The following is a 12,047-nucleotide window of genomic DNA, read 5'->3' on the forward strand; positions in this document are numbered from 1 at the left end:
ATCCATTGTTAAACTCTGCAGTGCTCCAGATTTAAGTGGATGCGCTGTGTCAGCTCAGAGGAAGGTAGGGCTATACCTCTTTCTTGAATAGTAAAGCATGGCAGAATTGAAATCAATCTTACAGATAATCGCTTTGCGTGCGACCACTGAAGACTAAAAATCTTAATTAGAAGTCCTGTCACAAGCACACAGTTATTGCTAGTTTGTTTCATCGCCTTCGATTATGTTACTAATAGGACACAGAAACACCTAAGAACCTCCGAAAGTGTCCGTAATAGCCAACAGCTTCAGTGTTTCATCTATTTATTTCGATGTCAACATGGTGGTGCCGAAGATGCTACAGTAGTTTGCTTCTACATTGATAGGATTCCCCCTGTGTAACACCCTCAGTACGAACTGATCGAAAAAATGTAGACGCTATTTAAATTCAGATGACCGTCATATAAATTAAAACTTAGTTTATACAAAGTACTAGTTCTGTTTGTAATACTTTAAAAGTGTCGCACTTGGAGAATTCGGAAACAAGGTTTCCATCATTTTACATTAGAAGAAAAAAGAAAAATGTATTGAAGGAAATATATGGATCAATTAAGGAACCAGCTACTGCGCGATTAAGAGCCTTTTTTTTTTTTTTTTTTTTTCTTTTCTTTTTTTTTTTTTTTTACGACAAAGCGTACATTCCTAATATAAGTAACTATACATAGTATCATTAGTTGTCGGACCACAAAACTAAGTGTACTTTGCGTTAAGTATTTGACAGAGGAAGCTAGCAGTAATCAAGTGATGTATCAGGAGTGTTGCTAATGATAGAAAGTCTCAATTGTTAACGATTGTGCATTCCCACTACTTTCAAAGAGAAACGTGTTATTTTAATTTAAAAATTATATCCCAGACACAAGCACAAATATACAGAAATTCTTATTTAACTGGAGCAACATTTATTCCCCTACGTGGGTTCTACAAGACAGTCACGTTGGCTTAAGAGTCACATGTACACATTGGCTGTTTGAAGAACGGGAACCATAGTAAGCGCCTGTGTAGTGACAGGCTTCAGTCACACAGCTGTCAACAAATCTAGTTTTACTCGACTGAGTGCGCTTCCAGTACATCATTGGATTATACGTTAAAAACCAGTTACTGCGTCACCTGCCGATCACGCAGACTTGTAAGACACGAGAAATAAGATTCCGCATCAATACCTTCTCTCTTCGGTGACCAAAACGCTGCCTCCTCCATTTCTCTCCACCCCACCTCTCCCTTGATGTTTTCCGAACAAAAACTCTAAACTAAGTCGTCTTATAACTTGTTACACACGAGTTGGTTCATTTCATATTAAGTAGAGCACTTCACGTCCTTCAGACCCAACACATCTCTGAAACAGAGAGTTGAAGTCTTGTAAGTTCCTGTGTATGGTAGAAGGCCCAAGACACCATTCAACTCTACCCGAACATTATCTTAAACATTTGGAAAATCACGCAGAATCGATGTCACCACATTAATCACCAATGGACGTGAAACACGCTGTAGTCTACTTACAGTGAGGCAAATAGCCTGGTTATGGGCTTGGGCCTCAGACCACAGTACTTTTCCGTAATATCTCGTTAACGAATGAAGTTAGGTATAAATGGTTTTCCCCATCTTCACAAGCTCAAGAATCCGCGGCCGGCGACAGCAATTAAGAAGTCTTATATCTTGGCTTGAATGAAACTGAGAACAGGAGATACCGGCTTCCCGTGAAATGGAAGCCGCATCGAACAGCCAGTATCCCACTAACAATTCCTTTAAAAGTCTTGGCGGTGTTACCTACTGAACTACCATGTGCCTGACCGGGCGGCAATGGCAATTTGAAGCGGGAGTGCGCGGTGGTTGAGAGGTGAATGCCTTGCCAGGCAAGTCCGTACAGAACAATTGCATCTACATTTTTTACGGTTATAAGTGGGTCCCTACACGACTGTACAAAGGCAAAAACTTCTGTTTACGAGGGACGTTCAGTAAAGCCTGGCACTAATGTGAATACAACAGATTATTGTAAAAATGACTGATACACAATTTTGCCCCTCTCAAAATACTCCCCCTCCCCCTCAATGCAATGCACGTGTGCTTTGCATTCCTGGAAGACGTGTAGGAAGCCATTCCTTGACATCCTCTTCAGGGTCGCTACTAATGCTTTCACCGGCTGTTTAAGAAAAGAGTCACACGTAGCCAGGGCGGGACTATAAAGTGGGTAGGGTACAGCAGAGATATGTTTTTGTACCAGAAACTTGATAACAACATTATCAATATGTGGCCTGGCATTATCGTCCAATGAGGTTCCTTCGTTTATTGGGCGTGTGATACTTTACAAATCGCTCTAGGATGTTCTTACAGTAACCTGCTGCGACGTTAGTGTGTATTAGAACTCTGAGTATGTACACTAGATCATGTTAATAAAAAAAGAAAAGAAAAAGAAAAATGCTGACCGTAGCTTTACTGGCTGACTTTTGCGATCGAGCCTTTGTGTTGGTGATTGACCATTTTACATACATCCTGTGCTGCTCCGCTTCATCTCTGGGTCATAACAGTACACTCATGTTTCATCAGCAGTGATGACATTTTGCCACCAAGCATCGTCCTCGTCCCCAAAACATCATTTCCAGTAGCGGCACATATCGATGCGAGCCTGGATTTGCTGTGGAGTATACACACAATGGGGGCAATTAGCTCTGATCTGTGCGCTCTACAGAAGCTGTTCCACAGCATGAACACTCTGTTCGTTACTCAAGGTGTATCTGCAAAGCTTGCTTCGGTATGCACGATCCACAAGCCCTGATACGTGCTGAATAATTTCTGCTCTGCCAGAACTCATGTAGTCTCATACACAAAACTCTTCATAAAAGGCCGAGAAGAGTTAACCTTGTTGACCGCAGAGTTGGACCACCTTGATCTATCCACCTTTCACCATATCTTAGGTTGAAATGTTCGTGCACGCCATTTGCAAAAGGCGCGTGCGCACCACCGTATCAGAACCATATTTGTTGACAGAGTGACAGTGGTAAATCTTCCAATAACTTCGCGAATTTCTCTTGCTGTCTTCTCAGTTTGTGTGAGTACTGTGAAGTGGGAGATCTGAAAGTGATCTGATCTTCAATCTTATTTTACACACAAATTGTATTTTTATGGACATGGTTTCCTTATCAAAACATTATCCATTAATTCCCCTCTACAATTTCCAGAAGCCTTAAATAGTGATGGTGAAACATCCTCTACATATGATAACATGTTCTAAATGTTTTTTGGATTGTGTAACTGAGATGTGACATGGTCATCAGCCCAGTATTCGCCCAGTGAGATGTGGGAAACCACCTAAAAACTATGTCCATACTGGCAGGCACCCAGCCCTCATCATTAGTTGGCTGGGTGAATTCAACCTGTGGCCTCCTCGAGTCTACGAAGTAGCAGGCAAATGTGTGTGGTTATCTGGACATGTTATTTAATGTTTTAATATATTCTTCTTTTGCTTGTGCCTTTGTCAAGCATTTTTGATGGGTCAGCATGGCTATAGTTGGATTAGGCATGGTTAATTTAAGGGGTGGCCAGATGCCCTTCCTGTTGCCACCCTGTTGGATGAGATGATGACAACACAGCACCCAGTCCCTGAGTGCAGAAAACCTCCGACCCAGTCGGGAATCGAACCTGGACCCCATTGCATGGCATTCCATCATGCTGACCACTCAGCTATCGAGGCATACTTGTAATGTTTTAATATAACAAGAATAATTTGTTTACATCAACGGACAGAACATCACTTTAACATAACATCTAATAAATTGCGAATCAGAGAAATACATTTGAAAGGGTACATCTGAAAGATTGTGCTGTACAGTTAAGAATTATATTAGCACAGGAAAAAGCTGTCACAGCTTTGACATTCCCATAATTTACACAATGTGAAAACCAAGTGTGCAGTCATCATTAAAACAACACAGGGAAAGTGAACACAGGTCTGCAAATTATGGCTGTGCGAGATTGTAAACAAGGGGACTATTTTTCATTGCCCTCTCTTGGATCCATGCCATGTTACAAGGCCTTGCACGTCATTTACATGTAGGAGAGATCACATTGGGCCACAGCAGGAGCTATGCAGGGCATCATGGCCGTCACACTTCTCAGTTTGCCTGTATTGCTATGTGATTTCCTTCCACCTTTCAAGCAGGTATACACCCTTTTCTCCAATGTGTAATATGTTATATTTGAGCCAGATCTTGTTGGTGGAGGGGGCACTAGACAGTTTGATCACAATGCCCAATATAAGAAAACAGAGACTGAGTTTGTGGAGAGCAGTCAGCAGCGAGAGAAATGGCTGACAAAATTGAGGAAGCAATGCTCTTCTGTTCGCAGGCACCGGTAAGATGAATGGAGCAGCCGTGCCAGTGACACTGAAGAACCGGCCACGCATTCCGACGCCAGATGTGACAAAGGAGGTGGTGGACCGCGAGCACCGGCTGGCCAGCCTCGGAGGCGGTGGCGCTGGAGGCAGCGGGGGTGGCGGGGGCCCGGGTCAGGCACTGCAGTCTGGCTACCAGTCAGAGCTGCCCGTGCTCCAGGTACACATTGGCATTCTTGTGCCCTAAAAGGTTGCTTCTCTTTGCTGCTGGGGCAGTAGCCCTGCATGATGTTTTTCCTTCTTCTTTATCGTCTGCTTCTTTCTTGAATCTCTCTGCTTATGCAGGTAACACAAAGCCTCTTCCAATCTTCTCTTTTCTCCCACAGATAATCGTTCATCATTTCTTTTTGTTGTAGTCCTCTTCAATCCACATCACCCTTTGTATGGTCTTTCCATTTTGTTCAAGGTCTCTCAGTTAGTTTTCTTGCAGATTCTGTCCATTCTAGACATCTTCCTGGTAGAGTTTCTTTCCTAATTTCAACCTGTTTTTCTCCTTAGTTTCTTTTAGGGAACTAACCTGAAGTTTGTTTTGTATTGTTTCATTTCTTATCCAGTCCATTCTTGTCCTTAGTAGAAAGCACATCTCTCTCACTTACATTCTACTTGGGTCTTTCTTTATCCAGATTGAATTTCATGATCCTTAAGTTAAAACTGGTAGATAATGTGATTAATGCTTCATGATCTTTGCTTTGGCAGGTATGTTCCAGATCATGATTAGGATGTCTGATACACAATAATAATATTCTGTCCTCTGAAATTTCTTCCTCAGTGTATCTTTTTGTGGTTAACATACTTCCAAGATACTTGAAAGCATCTCCTTCTTTAATATTTTTTTCCATTACAACTTACTTCCTTCATTTTTTCCATTTTCCTTCCTGATTTTCACTACCTCACTTTTTGCGATGCTTATTTCAGTGCCTGATTCATAAATTACTTTCTGCCAGGTATTTAGCCATTCTTCCAATTTCTGAGCGTTGTCTTCTCATATCATCATTACATTATCTGCATAAGCTATGATTTTCATCCCCTTGGTGGACTTTCCTTGTCGTGTTCTCCTTGATTATACTGAAGAGTGCTGGTGGCACCACACTTCACTGTCAAACCCTTCTATTTGTTCTAAAACATTTTGTATTATTGCCATCTATAGAAAATGCATGTGAGGCGGTGGCCTTCTAGTGCACAACTAAATATTTATGCAAAGATCTACGAAAGGCACGCCGGCCACTGTGGTCGAGCAGTTCTAGGCGCTTCAGTCCGGAACTGCGCTGCTGCTATGGTCACAGGTTCGAATCCTGCCTCGGGCATGGATGTGTGTGATGTCCTTAAGTTAGTTAGGTTTAAGTAGTTCTAAGCCTAGGGGACTGATGATGTCAGATGTTAAGTCCCATAGTGCCCAGAGCCATTTGAATTTGAAGTATTAATCACCTTCCTTCATATGTTGATGCGTGTTTGATTTCGTACCACTTCTTAGAATTATGAAAGGCCCAGTAAGCCAGTGGCAGCATCACCATTGCTTTGAACAAAGAAATGAGACCTAAACGTACTTATTTCTGGGCCTGATATACAGTTGTCATAGATACCAATGAAATATTGTTTTGTTAAATTGCTAGCTGTTGTGCAAAAAACTTAAGTCAGTGCTCAGATTGATATACATGATAGTTTTGTCTGTGTAGCATGTGTTTCATTCAGATGGATAAATTGGAATATTTTATGATCATATGATTATTTCCCCAGACAGTTAACTTCTGACAGAAATGGACACAAAAAATTCATGTAGATTTAAGAATTGGTTCCTTTGACTTGAGAAAGGTACAAAGCTGCAACTGGATTCAAACATGATGTACTTTTCTTAAGGATGTTCCACATTCCTAAACTGACATTTCAGATGAAAGATTAAGAAATTGCACAATTTGGTATTGCTTAATCAACCACTGAATGTGTGTGAAATAGTTGATACTGTGTGCTTATAGGAGAAAAAGAGTGGTTCATTGTGCATCAAGAATTAACAATCAGAAAGCATGGTGAAAGGTGAGTGGTGAATTTTTAGAATGTTCTACAAAGACAAATGCTAAAACATATTTCCTTCCAATGTCAGAGCCACATTAAAAGAAAGCAAACTCATTTCATGTGCTCATGTGTTATTAGGCATGAGGTGTTATTAGCCATGAGGTGTGGGAGCACCACTTCATGAGAGAAATAAAACAGTCATCCAAGCAGTGGGCAGATAACGGCTGTCCTGCACAAAAGAAAGCCGAAGTCGATTTCTTCAATCAGTGCATTCCGGATACAGGAGATATCATTCTTATTGGTTGCTTTGCAAAGGATAGAACTTCTACGTGATATGCAATGTGCAAGTCTCCTGGTCTAACGGGATGAAAATAAAGGAACCATACACACAATACCTGGATTGGGAAGAGAAAAAAAGACGACAAAGTCGAAACAGAGACACTTGGAGTGCAGATCACTGAAATATCCTCTATTCATCAGATTTTTCACCTTCTGACTTGCATCCATTCCCACATCCTATAAAATTATGGAATACTGCATCACAGTCAGACAGTACAGGGTTTACTGCAAAATCAGCAACAGAATTGGATCACATGCGAAGTAATGGAAAAATGTGCTCTTGACAAATGAAACCCTCTTCAGCTTCCTGAATGTCCTATGGAACATGTAATTACCTAAGTAGCAATTTTTGCTTTGTTCTGTGACCTTTCAGGCAATAGCTTTCGTTTCTGGGAGTGCCATGTCGACATAGAGAATACACCACCATTTCGATACACTCAACTTGGCCTCTAAAACAATTAAGAACACCAGCACCAATGTATGCGAAGAAGTTGTGCAAGGGATCATCTGGAATAGAACATGGACCAAAGGTGTTAGGTTCCTTTCCCTGGAAGGTGGGGATTTGTCCAATAGCTGATCTTCATGGAAGAGTATGGAGATGACCAGGCATGCAATTACAGGCATTTGTCAGGAAGATGTGTCGGTCAAGTTTCAGGTTGATATTATGTAGACATATCGCACATCTCTCATGGCTATTGAGGTTAATTTGAGGGCTGTGCAGTATCAGTCCAGAATCCTCTTAACTTACTGTCTGAACGTACTTCAGCATTTCAACAATAGGTTCATTTTTTGAGATAATGCAAGAACATACTGTGCCCACATCATGAACACCATCCTCCAAGAGGCAAGACTACCTGCAGTATCTGCTGACATGAATTCAGCTGAATGTGCTTGGAAGCAGCTGAAAGTTGGAGTGCATCATTGTGTGAATCAGAATTCTTCTTGCACAATATATGAACTCGGGAGAACTGAAACTGAAGAGTGGGGCAACCACCTTTTGCTCAAGAACGATGCAAGTGTTTTGCAACACATAGGGTCAAACCACATGGTACTGAATGTTGCCCAGGAGCAGAGTTTCACTGCAAAGATGTGTACTTTCAAACATACTGCCTTTATTTTTTGCATTGTTTTTCATTTCACAACTAGCTGTACCAGGCTAGGCTTTGCCGTAGCCCAGTCTGCTGAAATGTAAAAGGAAGAAAAAAGAAAGCACACATTTCTAATGTGTATGGCAATTGGATGCACATCCTAATCTCCTTCTCTCTGTCCATCTTCCATCTCCCTTTCTTTGCCCATTTCCTTGTCCTCTCCCCCCCCCCCCCTCCCTCTCTCTTTCTGTGTGTGTGTGTGTGTGTGTGTGTGTGTGTGTGTGTGTGTGTGTGTGTGTGTGTGTCTCCATCACCTCCACCCCATCTCTCTGTCCATCTCCACTTCCCCCCCTCTCTCTGACCCTCAGCTTCATTTATCGTTATTGCAAATTCACATTCTGTAGTAGTATTCTAATCATAAACCAATATGCCATAAATACTTTCCTGTTTTCTAAAAATGTTTCACTATGTGTCTGAAGGTTTATTACATTTAACATCTAAAAATCTGAAATAAATCAGAAAGGAAAATTTTGAGATTTAAGAGAATTTTTGGAGATTTGAGACTTTGAAGAAACGAATATCTATGTTTGTACTTATTCGTGTACAGAAAATGTAGATTTTCTTAATTGCAATTCTCTGATAGTTTTTTACCAATTGCTTTTAAATCCCTCCTCCTCTTGAATAAGCGTATGCATTTTGCAGTTATGTATGTAATGCAAAACAGTTTTGAGGAGTTCATGCATGCACAGCCTGTAAAGTGACTCATTTTACAGCATTTTTCTATAAACTTTCCTGCTCTAGCATTCTTTTCTAGCTTCTGCTTAAGTTTCGGACATAGTTGTGGAAGTGCTATTGTTGATGTTAGCTGTGGCTCTTTCTGTAGGTGGTACTGTCACCTATCAAGGAGCTGGGTGGAGAGGGTGGGGTGGTGGGCACACCTAGTTCAGTGCCACCATCAGCACTGCCCTCATCTGTAACAGCGAGCGGAGCTGGGGGTTCATCTACATCCACAGCAGCGCTGGCGCAGGCTGTGCTCTCCCCTGCACTCACATCGGCTGGACTCAGCCCTGTGCCTGTCCCGGTATCTGTACCAGTTGCTGCTGCTGCGGCTGCTGCTGTCAACGGGCGCAAGGTCAGTCTGGCTTTTATGTTAGCTCATTGTCTTTGATATTCCAGTGTCACTTGTGCAGAATGAGTGTCATTAGTTGAAAAACCGCCTCATGGTATGAACCAGTAGTGGCACAATGTTCATACTAAAATTATATAAAGAAGGGATTTGATTAAGGAAATTTGCCCTTGTTCCTTGTGATATAGTTTTGAAGACTGTGTTCTGTCAGTAGACACAGAAACTGGTTTCCTTCATTTGAAGACAAAGACTAAATCATTAATGCTGCAAGAAAAATTTCAGAATTTCTCAGCTAAAGCCATATTTGAGCTCTGTTGTAAGTGGCCTACATCTGCCTCCACCTACGTCTGCCACCACAGCTTAATGACATCTGCTACATGTACATAGTCTTTGCTCAAAATATCTCTGGAGATAAACTAAAAGGTCTTCTAGCTGCAATACTCTTGTTCACAGATATAGTGGTTTGTTATTTGACTGCATATAACCTCCTGCAGTGAATGTTGTCAATTTAGACTACTGTTACAGAACAACGTGTTTAGACTCTATTATGGTGAACAATATTTCCTGCAGTGCCTGATCCAGTACTACATCAGATGATCACCTGGCTGGGTACTCAAAGGTGCCACGGGGTGCTGTAAAAAGTTGCTATGACCCTTTATTCTACATCTAAATATATACTCTGAAAGCCACATTACAGTGGTACCACTATAATTTTTCCCTCCACTACTCCATTCATGTTTGGTACATAGAAAAAATGACTGTCTAGAAACTTCTCTCTGATTTTCTTGTCATAGCAATTTTGCAATGCTTTGTGTTTGGATGCAGTGTGTTGCCTCTTTAAATATTGTTTTCTCTCTGTCACTACCAGTTGTGCGTTGGCAAAATTATAATCATTTTTGATTTCCATCTAGCTGTTGTAATTTTCATAAACAATAGGTTACATAGAATTGCCTGCCTTGTTAAAAAAATAAAATCTTTACATGTGTCCTCAGCACTACGTCCTCCAGTGTATATAACAGGAAAGATCTTCAAAAAATGAGAAGAGAGAGTCTGTACAATGTATTTTAATAAATAATAACTCCTTTTTTTTAAATTTTAGGTGTTGACTACAATGACAATAACACCAGTGACGATGAGTGGAGCACCACCTTCACCAGCACTGGCATTACAACCCATTACACTGACGGATGTAACATCAGGGTCAGAGGATGACAGTGGGGTTGCTAGTGATCGCAGCAGGAAAACAAGTGTTGCTTCTCAATCACAGACTAAGCGTGGTGAAGTGTATGTTTAGCAGCTGATGTCGCCACCTATCCATCACTCGGCTTCCTCCACACTCGAGCAGAGGAAGACACGATTTGTGACAAAGCAGTAACACTGCTAAGTGATGCATGTGCTTCCATTTTATTTTTTCAAAGACTGAAGTTATGTGGTTGCACAAGATTAATTACATATAATATTGACAGTCAGGAGAAACCAATAAATGTGTTTGTGAGTGAGTTGTCAATTTTGTTCAGCTTCTATGAAATGGACTAAAATATATTGGGAGTAGTATCTCCTGAGGACACAATGAACATTAGTATTTTTGACACTGTGCCTTTTGTAGTTTTATGTATATTTACAGTTGTTTTATGGCAAAGATACGAATTGTACTTAGAGGTTTAGACTGGGAAAATCTGCAGGTGAACATATCATAAAGTCTAGCATTGATTACACATACTTGTTGATATCCAAAGTTAGAATAAAGCTAGTATTGTTTTGTTTTTGGATACAAACACAATGGTACACATACATTGTGGAAGATCTGTGATAATGCAGTAACAAATAGTCTTCAGTAAGTGCCTGTAAGTGTAAAAAGAGTGTTTGTAGTAATTGTTTGAATTTGTGAAAATATTGTATATTTATCTGATTTTTTTTGTTTCCAGAGCAGGTACATTCAGTGTTGCCAAGTGTTAAAATAAAACTACATAATGTATAGACCTATTTATCAGCTAAATGCAGTACAATGGTTAAAAGATTGCAGACACATAGGACACAGATCTAACATCATGCAGTCATTCACAGGACTAAAGTGCTATCTGTCATGCAGCCACTGACATTTGGAACAGTATAATTCCAGCTTGTGTTACTGTAATTGGAGGTGAGACTCAAAAGAAGCTGCAACAGCACAAAATAGGACATGGCTTTGAATGGCAAGAAACATTATGTGATGATATGCTGGTTTCAGCTTATTGCTAACCTTCTATTTCCTCACATAAGTGCAGAACAAGACTTTCCTATTCATGCCTATAAAACTACAGCCACTAAAAATATCAGTATGGCAACAAAACCTAATGAAGCAGCAAATGTAATGGAATTTTGTGAAGGAGTGTTACATTATTTTGTGATGAGTATTACTGAGAGGTAATGTGATAATGGTTGTCTGTGGCAAGCAATGTTCTTGTTTGATTTTATCTGGATGCACAGAAACCCAAAAAAACAGTACAATACAGTAAAATTTTTATGGTGATTTTCAAATGTTTTCTAATGAAGCTGTATTGTCCAGCAGAAATGGGGAAAATACTGTAATGTCTTGATGTTTTTCATATCCCTTGGGTCCAGTTCTTGCTCAAATGGAAAATGTTAATGACAAAATATGTGAGTAATTGGCTTTATTGAAAGGATGCTCTGCATGCATGACCATGCAAAGCATTTACAACAGATGCTATAATCCCATCAGGACCAGAAATAAAATTTTTATAAATTGTATTTTTCTCTAAAATATGTAATTTGAAATAAAAGTGAATTTGGGAAAGTATTTTATGCTTTCTGTAATTTTACTGATCCATTAAATGATTTGAGATATTTTCAAAGGAAAATTGTGTTGTTGTATCAAACTTCCTGCACAAGTACTAGAATGAATTTAAAGTATGAGGCTAGAGATATTGCCTTCAAAAGAAATCTGAGTACCATAACAATTTTCTATAAAAGTAAATGATACTCACTCTGCACTCCTTTCAGTGCATACAGTTCCACTCACACTGGCAAAGTGAATATGCCATTTATCAAAAATACTCTGTATGTT

General features: G+C 40.1%; 1 protein-coding gene across 1 annotated transcript in view; it reads left to right on the top strand.

Moving 5' to 3' along the window:
- Positions 1-11,780, top strand: part of LOC124794954 (bestrophin-4) — a 574,436-nt gene extending 562,656 nt beyond the window's left edge. The window contains exons 10-12 of the mRNA XM_047258669.1: positions 4,378-4,583; positions 8,741-8,989; positions 10,083-11,780. Coding sequence (XP_047114625.1) covers positions 4,378-4,583; positions 8,741-8,989; positions 10,083-10,277 — 650 coding nt within the window. The 3' untranslated portion in view covers positions 10,278-11,780. The remainder of the gene's footprint in view (positions 1-4,377; positions 4,584-8,740; positions 8,990-10,082) is intronic.
- Positions 11,781-12,047: the final 267 nt, after the last annotated feature.

Source organism: Schistocerca piceifrons, chromosome 4, assembly GCF_021461385.2.
Source record: "Schistocerca piceifrons isolate TAMUIC-IGC-003096 chromosome 4, iqSchPice1.1, whole genome shotgun sequence".
In the NCBI taxonomy this organism is placed as follows: Eukaryota; Metazoa; Arthropoda; class Insecta; order Orthoptera; family Acrididae; genus Schistocerca; species Schistocerca piceifrons.